This window comes from Bacillus rossius (assembly GCF_032445375.1).
Source record: "Bacillus rossius redtenbacheri isolate Brsri chromosome 4 unlocalized genomic scaffold, Brsri_v3 Brsri_v3_scf4_1, whole genome shotgun sequence".
Lineage (NCBI taxonomy): Eukaryota > Metazoa > Arthropoda > Insecta > Phasmatodea > Bacillidae > Bacillus > Bacillus rossius.
Genome location: NW_026962010.1, coordinates 31,015,966 through 31,037,674, shown reverse-complemented (window position 1 = coordinate 31,037,674; position 21,709 = coordinate 31,015,966). Strand labels below are relative to the sequence as shown.

General features: G+C 37.2%; 1 protein-coding gene across 1 annotated transcript in view; it reads right to left on the bottom strand.

Moving 5' to 3' along the window:
* Positions 1 to 1,168: 1,168 nt before the first annotated feature.
* The window catches only part of LOC134541675 (protein sarah), a 32,173-nt gene continuing 11,632 nt past the window's right edge, over positions 1,169 to 21,709 (bottom strand). The window contains exons 3-5 of the mRNA XM_063385289.1: positions 5,486 to 5,659; positions 4,053 to 4,221; positions 1,169 to 2,109 (exon numbers count right to left, since the gene is read on the bottom strand). Of these exons, the coding sequence (XP_063241359.1) occupies positions 1,973 to 2,109; positions 4,053 to 4,221; positions 5,486 to 5,659 (480 nt within the window). The 3' untranslated portion in view covers positions 1,169 to 1,972. The remainder of the gene's footprint in view (positions 2,110 to 4,052; positions 4,222 to 5,485; positions 5,660 to 21,709) is intronic.

Below are 21,709 nucleotides of genomic sequence, written 5' to 3'. Positions count from 1 at the left end.
TGTGGTTTGTCCACATGTCACATGAATTCCCCCCTTTGTTAGGAGAATCACCACACCACCTGCCGGCCATGTGGCACAAGTTTAATGAACCGAAAAATTTGTTCCCCACCTCATTTTAGGAAACCTAGGTGCAGATCTGTCAACCTTATTCCTGACTACTCCTTTTCTTAAAGAATAAGGAAGATGAAGGTAGGTTCTTGCAGGGTACTTACAGCTTCCTTTCTGATTTATGAAAGCCTTAAAGAATGAAGGAGATCTCTGCATATGTATCTAAAGTTGACGTGCACAATTGTGACTTCAGGCAAAGTGAAGTATTTATCCATAGGATTACCCTGCAAAGTTTATGTTTCAATTTTACTTACCTGAATCTGCAAGCAGCACCTTTATTCACATTAGCTGTGATTTAAAAACCATTAACAAATTAAAAAAGATGTAAAACTGTTCACCCAACGTAAAAAATTAAAAAAATTAAAACATTTAAGACTGTCTAATTCGGGTGGTCTTGTATTAGAGATGTCCTAGATTTCAGTAAATACAACAATCAACATTAAATTAGCTCAAACTGTATTTAAAAACAATGGTTTATTTGTAAACAGAAAAATCATTAATATGAAAAATGAGAATGACCCAGCCATTACCATTTAAAAATAATAAATTATTTTAAAAAAATTAACATTCTTTGGTTTTTTAATGTTAAATTATGTTACGGTAATGTTTTAATACAATGAAAGAAAATGACAGGTAAGAACAAAGCTGGATAGTTTGGACAAAAATGTTTTTGAAAATCTTCACATGGTTCACGATGTAATTCAAATATTCATGAACTTCGAAGAGCCACACATCTGCTCAGTTAACAGCTACAGAGAGTACAGATACTGCCTACCCCCAGCAACATGAGTAGGACTCAGAATAAACAGTAAATCAAGCCTGCAATGCCAGACTAACTTTCGAGTCCTTGCCAGTATTAAAAGATGCAAGGATATTTCAAGAAATGATGACAACACTCATGTGAAACAGAGCCAGCTTGTGTTCACAACTGTCTTCAGGTCAAAGTTAAAAAAAACATGTTATTAGATTTCTAACTACAACAATGGTAAAATACATGTGAAGTAAAGGCCATGAAAAAGGTACACACTAAGATGGTCTAAATAATTTAAAAGAGTCAGAACAGTCTTTAGTATTTCTCTATTCAATACAAAAACACCATAGCCAGTCTCAAATTGCAAGCACAAGTACACAATCTTAATCGCTTAACTTGTTTAGCCTCATTGCGCAAATGTCTGTACGCTAGTATCACTACAATCGAGGCCCTTACACTCTTGAAGAATATTTTTATTTCCAGTATCACATATTTAATTTCACATTTAATCTGCTACACCTAAATTCCTTAAAAGTGTTGAAATTAATTTGTAGTCTCAGATGTGTAAAAGGCAAATAAATCTAACATAATTGCAAATTCAGTTCATTTTGATTAATGAAAATAAGAGTAAACTAGGTATAAGTATTTGGCAATTATAGCATGCTAAGCGTTGCATATCTGAGACACGAAAAGATGCAGAATCTCAAAGAGTGAACCATGAAAAATCATTCTTGACCATCAATGATGTAAATAAATAACATAGCATCATCTTCAGAGGATAGTGCACCTTCCAATCCCTACATTTGTAACACAGTGCATAGTTGTCGAGACAAACATAAGAGATTGTATCATAAAATGCTAATGATCATACTAATAAATTTTCAATGTTTACCACATAGTGTAACATACTGGTAAACAGCATAAATAAATACAATAAGAAATAACTAAACATGCCTGTATACAAGCCCCAATTTAATTGAAGCGAATGTGCCTGGCACCTGGGGCAGCGCTCAGCGCTCTCCTGACGCCACACGGGTGCTGCGGGGACTCGCGACAGTAACGGGGCAACACGAGGGCGGCAGGTGTCCGAGCGGGGCGCAGTCGGGCCGGGCCTCAGTTCTCCGGGCAGCGAGTGTGGGTGATCCTCATCTTGGCGGGCTTGCCGTCGTCCAGGGGAGGAGACTCCTCGCACACGTGCACCACGATGCCCGGCTGGCTCTCCGAGGGCGGGTGGAGCTGATGCGTCTCCCCTGCAACCAGCAGCCGCCTCGCTTGCTAGCGACGGTCCCCCCGACAGCTGGACCCGCACCCGAGAGTGACAACACACCGTCGTTAGTAACGCTGCAAACCACCGCGTGCCGTCAGCACAAGGATGACAGTTCCAGGCAAGTTTGTGGGGGGAGTCTGTTTTCGCATGGAGCTGTTTAACTTTTTAATGATCCACGGGAAAACCAATGCAGGAGAGTTATTTATTCTAGCCATTAACCTATGTCAACTATATCTGAGTAATCAGAATACTGATGGAATGTGCTCATTTAAAATTAAAAAAATGTACGGCTAATCTGATCACAGAGGTCAAGTAACACTAGAATAGCAAAATTTATGTATACAACATTCAGGTCAGTATATTGTGTATTCTTAAACGTGAAGGATAATTATTTAGTTATTAAATTTTTAAAAATTTATCTCCAGTTTGTCTGTCGTTTTCAATTAAGTAAGATTTGCAGCACGTTAAAGTTACTTGTACAGGTTACACAAGGATTGAGAAATATGCAATTTTTAGCAAAAGTTAAAGTATACAGGACTTATTAAATATAAAATCTGGCCAGTTACAAAATTAAATTTTAAAGAATAATTACATCTTTGATCCTTTATTTAGTTTCATAAACACTCTTTTTCTTGGTAGGTGAGTCAAGATTCCATTATGGAGTAAAGATAAAGTTTTATGTTCCTTCAAAACTTAGCTGCTGCGCACCGGCCTTTGCTATAATTTTTTCAGCGACGCATCAGTGAAAGGCACTGGAAACAGCGAGTAATTGAAAGTTGTCTATCTTCGGAAGGGGGAAAAAAAAAAGAAGCAACATGGAGCTGCAAGCTCCAATACTGGAACCCCACTGCAAAAAACCAGAACCGAGCAGTGATAAACTCAAGGAATATTACCAAATTGAAATTGTTGACAAATTAGTAAAAATAAAATAAAATTTAGGGGTTAGATTCAAGCAATAGGTTCCACTTATGGCCGTTGAAATACCCTGCAGCTACCTCACTGGTGTGAGAGAAGATACAGATACAGCAAAGAGCAATCAATGACAAATCCAAAATTAACAACACTAAATCACTACATGAACATACAAAATGAAATGGAGGGAACTACCTTTTTGATCATTACTTTTCAAAGTATCCAGAAACAAGTCAAAACCAAAAAAAGTTGGTCTTAACTACCTAAAGTTCCACAGAAACTTTACTGAGGGGGTTAGCAAGTCACATAGTGGGAGGGAGAAGAAAGTTTCAGGGGAATAGAAGGCAGGTAGACAAATGGTTAGAAAGTAGTTCACAAAAAGACCTATGGATGGCATCATAGCATGGAAAAGCAGCATAAAAAACCTGAAGTTAGTTGCTAAGAGGTCGAGAAATGCAGAGAAAAGGGCAATACACGAGGGAGTGTCAGTGAAAAGGGAGGAGGGGTTTGAGACACATTGCAGGCTGGGTAGGTAAGGGCCTGGGGAGGTAACTGTATACGTTCAGGGAGAAAGTAGGGGATAAACAAAGTACTACGTTGTGGAAGTTATGCTACGTCCACGCATGCTTAAGATGTTGTCCCAGCGTGGTGACCAACTAGCGTTAGCCAGCACTGCAAGGCAGGGACCTGTCAAATATGACATTCCAATTGCATGGCACATAGTGAGGGCTATGTGCCTGTGCTCGTGGAAATGGGTACCGCAGCCGTGTGCAGTAACGATGAAGGGTTGGTTTATCATACATGGCAGCTAACGTGTCGTCTGGGCGACCTAGGGTAACAAGAAGACCAGATGACTTATAGAGCCTGTTGGCCTACAGAGAAACTAAATTCAAAAATGCCCTCGGAAAAACTAAACCAAGAAAGAAAATAAAATTAGGGTTTTAGAAACACTCGAAGTACCTTAAAAAACCAAAATTACAAGACCAGGCGAGATGACGACGGGAGGCAGCTGACCTGGGGTGAGGTTGGCGATGGCAGCCAGCAGGTCGTAGTTGACGAGAGGCTCGCCCTCCTCGCGGGGCTCCCAGCCGACGGGGGGCGACGCTGGCGGAGAGATCAGGAACATCTTGACGGGTGCAGGCAGCTGCAGGTACTGGTCCCCCAGGTCTATGGGAGACACCGGCTGCACACACAGCAACACAGACACCTCACATTGCATGTCATCGACTCGGCGAGAGCAGAGTGGCACAGCAGTCCCACCATCCGGACTACAGCTCTCCGCTGCTTCCCAGTCACTCCAAGCAACAGTTGGATGGTTCCCTCAGCAGTTATCACCACGAGTTACCTGCTATACGGCATCTCATCTTTAGATTGCAGAGTGGACTTAAATAGGTAATTAATTTCTCTTTCTAATGCATGGTTTATGCCATCAGCACTGTCCTTGTTTCAGTATGCTCTGTTGCCAGATGGACGCCATAGAGTGCAAAAGTTTCAGACACAACTTTGTAATGTATGAAAATTTGTTTAATATAACGGAGAAATTGTATTTTATAAGATAAAATATTTAGAATGAGAATTGTGAAAATAAATTTCCCTGGTGTAATTCATCAAGAGCATCAACTGATAGTTTTTATTTTTTATTTCCAAGGAGATATAATTGAAGATATAATTGAAAGACACTATCTTGATTTCAACAAATTTTGTTTACATTTTATTTATATAATTTAATTTTAAGAAATTTGGCTCTTTTCAGCATTGCATATACTTTCATGGAATGCCTTGTTTTAACAGTGACTGACTTTACAGATAGGTTCTCCAGTTAAATAATAATTGGTGTTTAGCATTTAATTTTTTTTTTGTCAGAATGACTACACCTCTAATAATACTGCCAGTAGGCAATATTTTATGGTCTTAGAAAAACCAAGAAATAATAGAATTAAAAAAATATATTTTAAACTTATTATGATTAACAATGGTATACAAAATAAGACAATTTTAACAGCCAAAGTAGTGTCAATCTGGCAACAGTGTTCACCATTTACTCTGTACTGCAATCCAGGTGTGAAACAGACCTGGCAGTCAATGAGACATCAAACCAGAATGAATGATTCAAGTTTATTAATTGTTCTAGACAGTAATTATTAATGTATTGTGTACCACTACACAATATTTCAAGTGGTCGACCCTACCATTTTACAGGTGTTAAGTCTACACCATAATTCTATTCATGTATATATAGTATAGTTTTCCATCAGTATTTTTTAAGATAAATCTGTTTAAAATCAGTTTACAGCTATGTTATGGCAGTTACAAAATTTTATATGCATGATTTTTAAAATGATCAATAACTTAGTAGGCTAGCATATTCTTTAGCAGATGAACATTCTAAGAACACCAACACTAGTGCTCACACGACACCTCTCTCTTGTGAGCAAGGAAGGACAGACCTGAGCGAAGTAGCAGTTGATGACGCTGCCGGCGAACTGCGTCTGGTGCAAGTGGATGCGGGCCTTGGCAGCGGCGGCGGGGCACTGGTAGTTCACTCGCATCCGCCTGAAGCTGCGGAAGAACTGGAAAGAGGCCGGCTCGCCGAACTGCCCGAACAGCAGTTGGATGTTCTTCTGCACAACATGCACACACACTTCACTGCATCGGCACTGCATGAGCCAGTACACAGCCCGGTGGCACTAAAGACCATGCTAACAGGCAACATGACTGTAAGAATGATACCAACTGCCCTGCTATCAAAGACCAAGAAGCTGTTTATGGTAACTTCAATAATTTTGGAATCTTAAATAGCAAGTATTAAAAATATTAAAGCAAAAATTTTATAAATTTCTTTCTTTAAGAAAAAAACAAAACAGGCTGCACCGGGTCATCATAGAAGAACGGAAGTTTTGTAGAATTTTCCTCGGTGCATTAGTGTCTGGTATTTCCCCTCTCCCCACCCAACCCGCCAGCCGACTACTTCCTCACCTATTGCCCTCCCTTCCTTTGTTCTTTAGTGGTTTGCATCTTCACGCTTAGTATATTTTAAGTGCTTAATAAAGTTGGGTCACTGTCCTCTGTCTTATTATTGTGTCTCTTTTAGTGGTGTTAACATATCTCAGGGTGGCAGTGTGTGTGAGATGAAGTGAGTCATGACAAAGTGTTGTCTTTAGTTTTGTGGTTCTAGGTGATAATACTGTCATATAAACATGGTGTTCAATTTGAAATTTTTTTATGTGAGCTCGTTTTTGGTATTAACCCTATACTCTGATTTATAGATTTTCAGCATTCGAGGCCTTAAATTCCTTTTGGCAGGGCTTAACATAGTGTGGCCGGGGGATTCGTTAGCGGAAATCTCAATGAAGTTATTGGGCGCCACCGTGTCTAGGGGGCACGGACCCGGCAGAGACACTACTTCCGAGGAGTGATGTCGCTCAAGTGGAGAAGTGACTCTTTCCCCCCCCCCCCCCCCCTCGTGCACCATGAAAAGACCACCGGAACCTTGCCCGCTCTAAGCATCAGGCATGCTATAATGATACTCAAGTGGGACCTTATGGCGTCCCACATGCCGATAGGTAGTCACAGACTCTCACGTGGTCGAGCAAATATGATAGAACACGAGATAGGGGAAAGCAAAATTTACTGCACAGCATTACATGACACATTCCTCATAAAATAATTATGATTATAAAAGTAAAGCTGTAAAATGCATTGCATGCACTGCATGACCGGTTTACTTAGGGCCTAGACAACCTTGTGGCCGGACGATCAGTTCGCGTTAGTGACAAAGTTCCAATGGGTGGATATCTAATTAATTAAATAAAACAGGAGTGCCCTCGAGGTAGGCTCTGTGGGTAAACGAACAATTTGGAGTGAATATGAACAGAAGTACGGAGATCAGGTAAGACAAAGGTTGAAGTCCCTGAGTGCGGAGAGCATGCTACCTCAGGACTGGTGCGATGTATCGCCGCCGAGGTGGTTCATAAGTGCAATAGGGTCAAGTTGTAAGAACCGTTAATTCTGAGTCATGCTGCTGATGTGCGTAAGTTAAAAATAGAATATTACCTTCAAAAATATAACGTAATTAATTATTCAAGGCACGAAACACCCTTACAAAAAGTATATATAATGTCCAATTTAATGTTCTGCATGGCCTTTGGCAAGTTCTGGAACATTGCGGAAAAGTGGGAAATTAAGGTAACGCAAATGTAGCAAATTTAAGGAGTACCTGAAATAACAAACACTTCTGATGCACAAACCAAGGTTCAGAATATTAATTATTGTTGATTGCACTGACTAGATGGCACCCTCTTGCAGTAGTTTGTGGTGCACTAACACACGCACACATGAAAATCGCCAGCGGGAAGTTCAAATGCCATGAGGACACGGGCCAGGAGTGGTGACATATTGCAGGGCGAAGTCCCAACGTCAAATACATAGTCAGATTTAATGTGAAAGTAGAACATTGTGTTTTTTTTTATCACATAGCTTTATTACACTGTGCCTGAGCTTTGCAACAAACGTAAAGTTTGATGTTAACCTTTTGTAATGCCCCTCGTGCCCAAAAATTATATTATTTTAAATTAATTAAAAACACCTTGGAAACAGCTGGGCAAAATATTAAGAAAATTAAAATTAATTACCAGAGGGAACACGAGGCGGTGAACAAGACAAAATTTACACTCCCTGCACACTAGTAACTTGGGAGTTCGTGGATCGTTATGTAGAAGAAGGTATATGATAAATAAATACGCTATATAAACAGCTTGGTCTATAGGTTTTCCTGGTTTATTTTTAAGAGGTTTTATTTTAGCATTATTTCGACATGATAATAAAAATCTTAGTAATTAACAAAGAAAAGGGGGCGCCCCTACATTATTTAAAACAATACACATTACACCTTAACAAACAAATGATTACATTAACAAAATTTGAAGTATAGCACCAAAATTTGATCCTCCCACCGATTACATATATATGAGTTTCCTTGATTTTACATGTTCTGAGGATTACGTTCTTAAAGCACTGCTCGCTGGTATCTTGTTAATTAATTTAGTTTCTTCTAAGCAAGTGGAATTTATATATACAGTAAGTCCTCGGTTTACGTCGGGGTTACGTTCCAGAAAACCGCGACGTAAATAGAAACGACGCAAAATGAGCCATGTTTCATGCCACCGGCCGACCACGGCCCAAGGTCGGCCGAAAGCTCTGGCATACAGATGTGACAACGGGCTATTTTATCAGCAAATTACAACCCACAGTGTGGGAAACAAGTCCAACTAGTACTTCTCAGCTTTATAGAATGGTTATTTGACCAGCTGCTTTATTACCTTTATTGATTGAAATATAAAAACAGATATATAGTCGTTTGTAAGACATCTTATGAAGAAAAAATCATAAATTGCAGTGAGCTGATACTGTAGGCCTACTACAAACGCATTTAATCACGATAAAGTTAACAACGGCACGTTTAAAACTCCGGCCAACTCAATGATATCATAGCGACTGAAGTGTAGAGCTGTAGCAAACCGTATGTATTCGTTACTGAGTAACGGGTGCGGCATCTAGTAACGAGTAACGAAACGTTACACACGAATGCATTTCGTTACTCACATTTTTCGTGTTTTACGCATGCGCACGCTTATTCGTTACAAAGAACGATGTTTGTTTATTAAGAAAAGTATAATTTGGAAATTCATCGTTCAAGTTTTTTACTGTTTATTAAAGGTATTGTGTGTGTAGACAAAGTTTGAGATTGGAACAGAAACAACGTAAGAAAGTATTTTTTACAAATTATAAATATGTATGTTTTTGTTTTTTATTATCGCGTATTTTCACGTTTTTTGTTCTTATCTTAAAAGAGATAGTATAATAAAGCTGCTCTAATGAGATTTTATTGTTTCTTGGTTAACAAAAGCTGTTAATTATCAAATACTTTTAATTGTTTATATTCGATTTATTATTATTTACGCGACGTCATACTGTACGCGTACGAAATACGACTCGATTCGTTGCTGTTACATAACATAGCATGTTATGCGGTATCAGAAGTAACGAGTAACGCTACGAAAGTAACGAGTACTAATTGTTATAGTAACGAATACATACGGGTACACTTTTTTTAGTTACTTTTACACCTCTACTTAAGTGCCAAGGAGTTGGACGAAAAGGGGTAGGAGAAAATGCTGTGTCGTTGCGGGAAGTAGATAACACTTCTACGTGCGAGATACGTGGGTGGCCGAGCGGGCGGGCTGGTAGTATTGCATCACCGCGCGGAGAGCAGCGGGGAGCAGGAAGCGTCCCTCATGATGTATGATAAGATAAGGCGGTGAACGTGTAGCTTACGCTACATAGCATAAATTAACTACCGAAGGAAACAAAGAATTATAAACGAATTATATACGGTGTTTTGGTTAAAATAAAGATTTACTGTCATTGTAAGCGACGTTATTGTGAATCGGAGACAACTTAAATTGAAACATGAGTACTCAAACATTATCGACGTTAATCCGAAACAACGTAAATCGGTACGACGTAAATAGAGGACTTACTGTAGCTTATATCACCCGGGTCTTCCCAGGGTGACGTCGGACCGAGAGGAAAACTCTTCTAAAGAGGGAAATCAGCTGGAGGTCACGAAGATCATGCGGGGAGCAATTTCTCTCCCCGGAAACTTTGACCCTGTCTGAAACACATGTCAAATTCAAATGAATTAGACCTGCGTCCAGACAGTCATACACCGTCGGCGCGAAAGGCCAACAAACAGGAATTTGGGGAAGAAAAAAAAGGCTGGATTACTCACCAAACAGGGTGTGAAATCAGGGCTCGCGAGGTGTCTCGCGCCGACATCAGGATGGCGCGTACCGAGAATTCGCGGATGCGCGGAAGAAACTAAAATTTTTAGTAAGGTAAAAAAAATAATAAAATTTAACTAAACATGACTTCTTCTAAATACTACATCTGACTGGCTACTGTACCACTGGGATCACATCCCTAAAGCAAGCTGACTACATTCTTGTGCACACGAATTCGCCGTTGCCGCGAAAAGCCTCTTAGCACAGAGGACGCCGAGAAGACGTGGTCAGTAGCCGAGGACGGAGAACTAAGTGCCGGCGATGGCGGTCAAAGCTTCTAATTAAATCGGGCGCTCAGACCTAAGAAAAAAGGGGGGGAAGGTTTGGCTCAGGGCCGAAAACATGCGGAGGTGCCCGAGGCGGGCGTGACAACAACACAACATGCGCGCTCTCTACAGGCGGTAACAGGAAGCTACAAAGAATCGACTTCTACAGGCCGCGAGAAGGAAGCATAGGGCTTAAGGGCGCCGCGGCGCTGCTCTCTAGCGGCGTAAAGGGGAACTAACTGAGGCGGTGAGCTGACTTGCCACCAGGTGTCATGAGGGTGAGCTCTGCACGCTGGCGACCAGGCCCGCGGTTACTTTTTCTGCCGCTAGATATGGTGGACGTCTCTGTCGGACCAGGGGGAAGGTCCTTGAAGTCGGCCATGGTCTTGGCTAAGTTCACGTCAGGTCACTGCTCCCGACTTGATTTCTCAGAACTAATGTGAGGTGGAGAGAGAGGAAGGGGGGACAGAAATAGCCACTAAGGTGGGAACGCAGCTCCACTGGAGACCCATTCGTGACGAGACTTGCTATTTTCAGCAAGCCTGTAAGAAGTAGCAGCTTGCAGCCCACAAGCTGCTCTATGCAATTTTGGTCATGCAGGGAATTAAAATAACAAACCCGGGATGTGACTGCAGGCGAAATTAATCTCAACCGGGCTGCACACGTCCACATTAGACAGCAAAATATCAGATTGGCCCCCTGGGAAGGGGCTTCGGTCCACTGGCACAAAGTTTAAATACGTGGCGTACACCGGCCTAACAAAAAGTAAATCACCCCCTTAACAACCAGATAAATTTAAAAAAATAAGATTTCCAAAAACAATTTTAAAATTATAGAAAAATTTAAAAAAAGTGACGAAATGCCTAATTTCCGGCACACTTTTAAGCCCTCATTTTTGTTTAGTCTCACTTGTACCCTAAGACTCTTGTACCTATATTTTGCAGAGCGTTTGATAACATTTAGTCTGCCTTGTACTCCTTTTCTTGATGCAGCTCTGTTATTCCTGAATGATAAGATTTTTACGATACACACCAGTTTTCCCTTCCTGCTTCCTATTATAGCATAGGGTACCTTATGTGGTCGTTCTCTTGACTCCCATTTAATTTTGGCAGAATCTGTAATGCTGGGTTTGGGGTTCGAATCCATTATGGTGCAAGACAACTAGCAAGTTAATACTTGACAGTGCAAGAATGTTAAGAAATGGAGAAATAATAATAATCTGAACAAAATAATTAAACTTAATGCAAAATGCAAATAGCATCATAAGAAGATAAACTATCACAAGTTCCAAACAATGCAGTAGTTCTTTGGGTGATGGAGGTAGGGTAACAAATATTGGTACAAATCTTAACACAGATTTGCTTTCAATAACCCATCCATGAAGCCTTAGACAAAGCGTAACAAAACCGTCATTGGCATGGGAAATATCTTAAATGTTAAAGGTTTTGCAAATTCCATAATTGTTACATTTTTGATCCCAGCACATGATAGAATTGCCACTATTTGATTCTCCACATCTTGCACCAGAAACAAGCGCAGTTGCAATGAAATTCACAGATGAGTTAGGCCATGGCAGAAGATAACTTCCTAAAACCATAAAATATCAAGCTACATATGACTCTTTCCACAAATTATTTTTTTTATTCAAAGTGTTAAAACTGCTCTATAGTAGAGAAGATTATAATGGAAAATAGCAAAATACCCACCCATTCCACATGATAGCAAGACCATCATGTTGCAGTTGTATGCAGTGAGAAACAATAATCACTTTATCAGGAACAATCACAAAGTAGAAACTGCGGCATGCAATTACACTCAGCTTTATCGGGGGAATATTTCAGACTCGAGAGAAGTGATGGAGGCTGTGCTTTTGCCATATATTATTATTTGTTGTCTTTGGGTGATCACAAACCTTAGCTTTTAAACCGTCCTGCAAATAATTAGGTGTACATAAAGGTACTATATTTTTAAAGAAAATGGTATTAATGGTCTACCACAATGGAGGTTGAAGTGTTCGTTGAAATTTAGGGCGCCACCACATGTATAATGGGCATGTGGACCCAACTACTCTGTTCTCAGGGCCGTAACGTAGCCCGTGTGTGGCGAGGCCCGTTTCCCCCTGTATCACTCAAAACCTCTGAAATACGATAACAGGTGCATGAAGCTCCTTCCTCTCGCAGCGCTCGCGACTCGCTGACTGTTCGTCCTTGCTCGGCAACTCTCGAGAGCGGAGAACTGACGTCACATCGGTGGACGCGGGCCAACGCACGCACGCACACACACACACACACACACACTTCGGTGGGCGGTCATAGAGAGTGGTGGTGGAAGGAGGGGGCTCACAGCGTGTAAGGGGAGAGGTGGTGGCACATCGGACTCAAGGGAGCAGCCCGGGACGATGTCAAATGGTTGAGTATACCTTTCTTGTAACATATTGAACATATTATCAGGGTTTACACTCTCACTAGAAAATTTCCCCGAGTTTTCTCTTGTTTTCCCTGCCCAACCAAACATTATTTCCTTGTCTCATTAATCAACCTTATATGTTAACATAAAACTATCTAACAACAAATACTTATACAAACACACTTTACCTCAAATAAAATATCAAAATTACCATAAAATCTTTTCCCACACAATACATAGGTACATAGTTTGCACTATCATTTCCTTCAATGCCTGCAACAATCGTTACAGATCTGTCATATCTGTAATACAAAATTACTTTATTCAATCAAATTTTGAAACATGTATTGACTGGGAGATGGAAATCACTATCAACATTTGATTGTGCTTCTTTTCCTTAAATCAAAATATGGTTCATTCATTGATTAGTTTTCTTACTTTTAAATAATGATGAAAATGAATAGGTTTTCCAATTTGAACTTTATGTGAATTTGTGACAAATCCACACTGGTAAAGATTATATTAAAAAATTACTAATCCAGTTTAGTAACTGAGATTTTGTAAATTTCCCTGCATTTTCCAGGTTTTAAAGCTGTATTTTCAATTCCCTGAGTTTCCCCCGTTTTCCATATTTTCTCTCTGCGGGAACCCTGATTTATCTGCTTAATAAATCCTTATCTATGAACAATATGTACATACATAGAATTCATAATCATCCAGTATTTTGATGATAAAAATATTGAGGTTATGAAGCAATCATGAAAATACAGAAAAAAGTACAGTATAAAGCAAACATCTTGACCGCAAGCCCAAACAGTTGCCCACTCTTTGGTTCTGAGAACAGCACAGATATATACAGACAGTTACAAAAATATTGACTGAAGGTCACCTCAAAACTCAAGCGTTTCTTGCAGCGAGAAATTCTTCTTACCTTGAATTCTCACCTGCCAATATGTTTAGCACTGACAGTACTTGTTGCTACTTTACTTGAGATCACAGAATGAAATGTCTGTTAGCATAATCAAACTGGTGCTGCTTTCCTCAAATATACAAATCTTATGAATTTACCTGGTTATTTTAGAGAGCAAAAAGTCAATTTATGTGTTGATTTATGTAATATTTTCATAACAAGACATTAGGCCTCGCCATCTTGGATTTACTACAGCTGTGTATTACTTATTTTTTGCTCGACATAGCATAGCAACTATCTTTGGGCACTTTCTAAAGTCAACATACATGGACAGGACTTATTATTATAGCTGTCACCTGCGTGATGTATTGAGTTGTTTTATTATGATCATGGACTTGAGCCTGTTCACAAATAAATAGCAGAACTTAACAAGACATACAGTAGAATCTCTTAACGGGCCTCCCTAGTAAAAATTTTTAGTGCGTTGGGCCACTGGCCACGTGCTACGGCCAGTGGTTGGGCGTGGCGAAATACCTGAGCCTGTCGCCTGTGCCGCGGTGGAGGGGGGAGAGGGCGTTTCAGCGAGGGGGTTGGAATAGTGGGAGGTTTGGAGGGGAAGGCTCTTTTGTCATTGTGTGGAGTTCATTTGCTGCTCATACCTTCGTCCTTCGTTATCTGCGAACAAGATCGTGGCAAGAAAGGTGACTGTTTTTCCCTTTCGCTACATTCAACCAAAACGATAATGTTCTCGCATTGCCTTGCTTGCTTCCTGACAGTGTTTATTAACTTGAAACATCAAATTAGTGTTACGATCCAGTCCATATCCATGAAATGCAAACAATCGTCAATTCTAATTAAAACATTTTTATTTTTTAATTAACGTTATACATAATTAAGAGATTTACATACATTAAAAAAAATGCTGTCACCAAAAATCGATGCGTTAGCTTGTGCTTTCAGAAAAAATTTTTGTAAAAATTATATAAATAAAAAAATTTCCAACATTATACTTTCGAACTGACATTTGAGTGATGAATGGTTTTGCACGAACAGTTACGCTTTCATTCATAAAAGTATTTCGCACCGCGACGAGAAATCACGTCCTACTAATAGATTGAGTAATAAAACTGGGAATAAAATTATGAAAATAATATTAAATATTTTTACTCTTAGACACAAATCAAATTTTGAAATCACAATAAAGACAAACAAATTTATAACTACTTCTTGAAGAAAAAGTGCATGTCAAACTCACTTTAAAATTGTGTAGAGAAAAAAAAGTCAGGAACAAACAAGTGTTCCCACCAACGACACATCAACTTTGTATTTTAGTGTTCATGTCGTATTTAGTTACACGAAATATTACTAATATTATTATTTTCTGGCACTTATTACATGTTTAGCATTTTATTTTTTTGCATATATTGTTTTTAATGACTTTAACGTTGCACAATATGATGAATAAATAAATATACACGAATGAACTGGAATCCCGTTCCGAGTTACATACAGACTGTTTACGAGCAGTGTAAATTTCTTAGCTGTTGCAACAGCGGCCTACAGGTGGATTCAGACTGCAGGCTTAGTCAGTCACGCTGAGTCCACCTGAGTTCAGATTTTATCGATTTTATGGAAGAACTCAGTGTGCACTGACTGTTGGGCTTAAGGTGTCAGTGAAGTGTATAGCTGGAATCACGGGCGAAAACTTGTAGAATAAATCGAAAAGTGCTATACCGAAAGTATAAAGTTGAAGTTCAATATTGCTTGTCAAGTAAGTTCAAGAAAAAAATAAAAAAGAAGAAAAATTGTTTTCTTGAATCTACTTTTTTCAGAAAAGTATACATACTTACAATATTATTTAAAATAGAAATAAAAAAATTTAGTCCTTGAGTATAAATTTACTGAAATATTTTTTTAGTTAATTAATTTTTTCATTCGAAGAAATATTTAATTGTTGAAATCACGAGAACATAATTTATTACATTTATGTATTCCAAAAGCTTATGTTAAAGAACGACTAAGTATATGCTATTCAATTTGCCCAAGAATTTTACTGCAATAGGAGAGCATTACAAAAAAACAATTTAACTAATGTAGCTGTATTATCACAATAACTTAAGTTCATAAACTATATTAATGGGAAACAAATATTTATCATTTAATGATATGCAACTTTTTCCTTTGAGGTAAAAATTTAGGTATATTTAATGTAATAAGTAAATCCTCTCATAAAATTTACTGCAACTAATATTCTTCATTGCCCGTCATATTATGATTCCAAACAGTTTAAATCAACTGAAACATGAAATAAAATAGTAAGGTTAACCATGAGGTGTGGAAGAAATTAGAGATTGCTTTGCAAAATGTGTTAAAAATTTCTCATGAAATATTGTGATTATTATGTTCGTACATAATGTAAAAAAAATTCAATACTTACATGAAATTCAACACACTTTGTATTGCAAATTATTAAACATATATTTAAAAAACACATGTGCGTATGTAAGTTGAATTGTTATGTAATACATGATGAACAATAACATTACCGATACATCTTCCCTTCCAAATAACTTTCACCCAAAGATAAGGCCGCGGACAAATTATACACACTGGTCGCACGAGGAGCTGAAATAAGTCTTATAAGAAAGCCGGCCGGAGTAATTCTTTTCAAGCCAAAGCTAAAAGTAATGGATGTTTGTCTAAAGCAGGCAGTGAAATGACATACAAGTTTACAGAATATCCATATAAGATCTTTGACGCTTCTTATCCCGTCAGTGGACTGTACGCGAAGAACCAACTGCATCATGGCCCGCCGCCAGTTTTATACTTACGTATGAATACACTTGTAAACGATGGTTTGTATATTTATGTATGTTGCCGACATCGATTGGTATTCTTTGGCAGCTTGATGTGGATTCATTCGAACACGTTTGCGCAAAACACAACATATTTTTACATAAGAGTGACATCGCGCACTGATAAAAGTTGCAGGTCTGTAACGCAACAGTGATACAAATATTACACTACATAGTTCGAACATTTTCTGGAGCACGACATTCACTTTGGGTAATGCTAAGCTACTTGATAGGTACACTTTACCTGCTTTAAAAGTGATAACTTAAAATAAGTGTACATGGAAGCAGACTCAGCCATATGTTTATTGCTGTTGTATTTGTCATAAACCTACTACGTTCAATACGGCCTGTAAGTAGAACCCATGTTTTTTTACGACTTGTGTACAAGCTGTGGTTGTAAAGCGAATTCATATTCTTAGTTAACTAACGTCTATCATAATATATTTGGAATAAGGCTACCTTAATTTTTTTTTTCTAGATTGCTATATTGTTATATATATATATATATATATATATATATAAGAATTAATACAACGGAAATATCTGGAAATAAAAATCAAGGAAAAAAGCATGAAAGATTAAGGATTTTTTTTTTCAACAACAAATAATTTATGGTTTAACTGCTTTGTGTACTATATAAAAACAGAACAAGCTTTCAAAATTTTACAATTTTTTTGATTATCCGTTATAGTTATGTTTTGTTTTAACACATAAATATTTAAGTTGATTGCCAACATCACGAGTGTACAATAATTTATTTCAGGGTTAAAGGTAAAGTAACAGACGTGAAATTTGTTCAGAAACGCGTTCTAATTATTCAGGCCCTTTAATTGGGCGTGGCGACCATGTGCCAAATATGTAATAATTATAGGTAGGTGAAGTATTAAAAAATAAAGATCTTGAAAGCAAAATAATGCATCTAACAAAAATAATTTGCAAGGTTCTTTCGTGAATTTTGTAATGTATGGGCAATATTTACTTAATTTTGGTTTTTGGATAAATTAAATGTGGTTAGTAAAATTTTAATAATTTTGTATAATTGCTGTAAAAAATTTATTTCCTGCCCTTATTAATTAATCGAGTTGTAGAAATAAGTTTATCTGAAAATTTACGTTATCTTTTAAACATTGCCACTATTTATACTTTTTAACTTCAAAATGGTTTTTTAATTTTGTAATTAATAACGTACCATCCATAACTACATATGTGAGCGATCGGTCACTGACCCCATCTTCAATCCTCCTCGTGACTCCTACGCCAGGAGGAACATTTATATACTTCTGACTAGATTATTTAATATAGAACTTACCTAGTTTTTTTTTTATTTATCATTCCATGAACATTTTTAAAACAGTGCAGACCATCAGATATCTATCTAACCAAAAAGCATAGCAAAATGACATTTTGTTTTAAAAATACGATTATTCTTTTAATTTAACATACATTTTATATAAACCTACATTTTTAAGTATCAAAACTATTGTAAATAGTTAACCATTTGGTTAATACCTGTATAAAATTTTTCCCCGGCGTTGTAAGATCTGTAAAATAATTTTGGAAAAATAAAATAATTTTTAAAAATATTGGGTGGTATAATAATTGTTTTTTGAATTTTTATTAAAAATAGAAGGAAAAACAATGAAGTGTATTTTAATGTTAAAAGTTAAATTATAAATGTTGTCGAATTAGCTAGCAAGACTGTAAAGCCACCAATAAATAGTTTGTACGACAACTTTCAATGTTTTGTTTGATCAGTTTCAATACTTTATTTCATAATACATGATATAGTATTGTAAGCTTTAGGATATTTGTAGTTTAAACAAAAGCAATGTTTTAGAGATACACGAATATAGTCACAGAGTAAGTCGAGCACATGTTACTGTGGCGAGGCACACTAAAAGCAATTCTGAGAATTTCTTTCGGTCACGGGATTATCTTTTGTTGCCGGTTGTGGGTTGTCTCCCTCTCACGCACGCACGCATACACAGGTAGCCTGCCTCCCCTCCGGGCACGGGTTCCCCCACCACGCTACCTGAGCTGTGGGCTACGAGCTGGCTTCGCCGAGCGGCAGCACGAGACGGTGGAAAACTTTCAGGATTTGCAGAAATTGCGTAAAAGAAATCTCGGAATTTAAAGCGATGACTATATGTTTTAAGTACATGAATTTCTTCAGAAAAAAATTATCTTTTTGTCTAGACTTGTACTTTTTTTCTGTCATTCTCCTAAGCAGTATAAAATGGCCCCAAAGTTGGACAAGTTGGTGATTTTTTATTTCATATTTTGATAGAAAGAAACAATAATGTAAACGTCTATGCACAATTCGTGTAGTATCTTCTTGTGGGTGAAAAATTTTCAGATTCGTAGTGTCGATTAATAAAGTCCCATCATTATTTAAAAAACATAGTGTTCCGCTAACTTCTGATGCTACTAGGGAGGCCCCTTAAGTAAAACAAACGGGGTTGGAGGTCATTTCATATAACAAAATTTCTGATAATAAAAAAAAATGTTTTTCATTTAAATCAGATAAATTAAGGCACCTATTTTTACACATGTTTAATAATAAAACAAGCACCATAGTATAGATTATATACATAAAAAACCTATTTTTAATTTCATTAATTCATTAGTACTATTTGTGTTACAGTTTTAAAAACTCATCCATCTTCCTCTGCATTTTCAAGCATAATTTCCTGAGTAAAACGTGGGCAGGCCTAGCTTACTCTGATTGTCCCACATACTGTAAAGCAAGCTAAAATTATTTTTAAAAAACCTTATTTATACATTTAAAGTTTAGTCAATTACTCAGCATAAACTCTTACGGTTACACGAACAACAAGGCAACCTAAAAATATTATACCACAGTAAACCCCATTTTATCCCAACAGATGCTTAACAAAAAACATAACACTTGTAAACCTGCCTCTCAGGCATTGGAGATCTCATCGGCAGTGTCATGGCCGTTCTCTGCTACATCCTAGTCCTCGTCGTCTGTCTGGTTGTAGTTCAATTGGTTCAATTCAGACTCAACCCTATTTACCCATTCATTTATTTCCTCTTGGTTGATCACAATCTGGTATTTTTTAACTAAGTTGTAAAGAGTTTGGCCATCATCTTCATACTAAAGTAAAATCCCGTCATGATTTTATTTTCTCCCATGATTGGGCACACAAGAACACTACATGCATCATGAGATTGATTTTTAAGATTTCAGGAACAGTGATTGATTTGTTTGTACTATAGCCCGTCCCACTCTTAGATTGCAGTACACGGCTTATGGCGCGCGCTGTTGCCAAATCTCTAACACATTACGAATTTCAGGAGATGCGTGTCTTTGTAATTCGGATCGAACAAGAAGCATTTTAAGAAATCATATCTAATTTATAATATTTTATACTATTACACATATAAATTTGTAATAATGCCACTTTTATGTAAATTTCAAATAAAATACTACCTATTGTAGACAAAAATTTCTTATAGTTTTCTTTTCATTTTCATGGGCCCGATAAATGCCGTATTTTTGGACAAGTCATGTCCAAAATGATAAATAAAATACGGTAATGGAAATTCTCGGTCGAGTAAGTTATGGGAAAAATCCGAACAATTGGTTCGAAATGGGGAAGATTTTTTGAAAAACAGAAAAATCACAACAACTCCCATAATATGAATAATATCAAATCCATTTTAATGTATGATATCTCGGAGTACCTAATGCCGAAAAATGTTTTCTAAATAAATTTTTGATACGACCAGCCATAACTGCATGGGTTTGAAAAAAATTTTCACCGGACAAAAAAAACGTAACTGCCTTAGTAGACACCTTATCAAATCTGTTTAAATTGTTTGTAAATATCATAATTATTTTCCAAAGCTTTGTCTAAAACAATGTTTGATAAGATGCTTGGTGTTAAGAAGGATAGAAAAATAATTCAAAATTTTGTACCATGATCACTATTAAATTCCTTCATAATTATTTCATACATTTTACATATTATGTTCAAGAATCGATTAAAATATTTTTGTTGACTAAGGAAGCCATGTATTTGAAATTGCTTGTAGGACAGAAACCCACTTATCTAAACACACGACCCTGTTTCCTCTTACGACGGCACACTCTTGTACTGATAAGACACATCTTTAACAGCTATTTCCACGGAAACTGTAGAAGCAATTGAGATGGAGCTGCATTTAAAAACTATTTCAATTCATTCATCTATCTTTAATAGAAAAAAATTTTTCCTCTGGTCAACATTTTGATGTGTCAGTTTATGAGAAAATTCATTTCAATATATTAAAAAAATTATTTAAGTGAAACCTGTACAGTTTTTGTCTTAACATTTGTTCGGTGGCGTCCTAAGGCATTAATTTATTAATAAAAAAAATCTGAATGAAATACACATGTAGGTTTTTTTTTTATGTCTAACATATCGGAATACTTCAAAACAGTTCGCAGCGAATAAGTTATGTTTTTTAATTTTTTCGGACACTTAAAATATTGTTGAGTATTCAAAATAAGCATTGCCTGATGTGTATTTTGATGCTATACAATATGAACAAAAGCTTGGTCCAAAAATTAAAATTTTAATTTAGTTTGATATTTGGCAACAACGCACGAAGAAACAAGGACAGTGCTAACGGCAATCGGCGTGTGTTAGAGTGGGATGCTCTATATATTGTGACATAAATCTCAGAAATAATTCTGTAATAGTTTTAGAAGCAGGCCATAACTCCTTGGTCTATAGGCTGCCCCAAACTTGTGGCAATCGCTCGTAATAACTTCACAATGATGTTTCAATCTTGCAGATTTTGAGGGTGTGTTGGGGCATTATCGAGTAATAACACTCCCTTTCTGGGAAGGTTTTTTGATTTCCAAAAACTCTACAAGGAGGATGAATTCATTTTTGAACTATTCAATGAACAACTCAGATGACATCCATGAACATTTTTGATTCATATAAAACACACAAAGAGCACTTTTGGCAATATTTTGCAACACCTATTTTTTTTTCCCTACAACCGTAGGCCTCAGTCAAAGATTTTCTGAACCATTGTTGCAAAACAAAACTGTTACTTTATGCTTGTTTATTTATTGTTCAGAAGCACTCTTTTCATCCTTTGAAGCAAGCTTCTTTTTTAGAAGCATTTTAAAATTCAAACCAGTGTAATTCACATTGAAAATTTGATCCTTTGAGTGTCCTGCTAAAAATTTGACCATTCTTTGTTTTGAAAACACTGCTAAAAATTTGTCCATTCTGTATTGAAAACATCTTCAACATCAATATCGTCAGATAACTTTTCCCCACAAACATTTACTTGAGGCACCGCATCAACTTTTCAAGCCATCCAGCACTTACCTTAAATCCTTCACTCGCAGCACTTTATCATTTCAGAT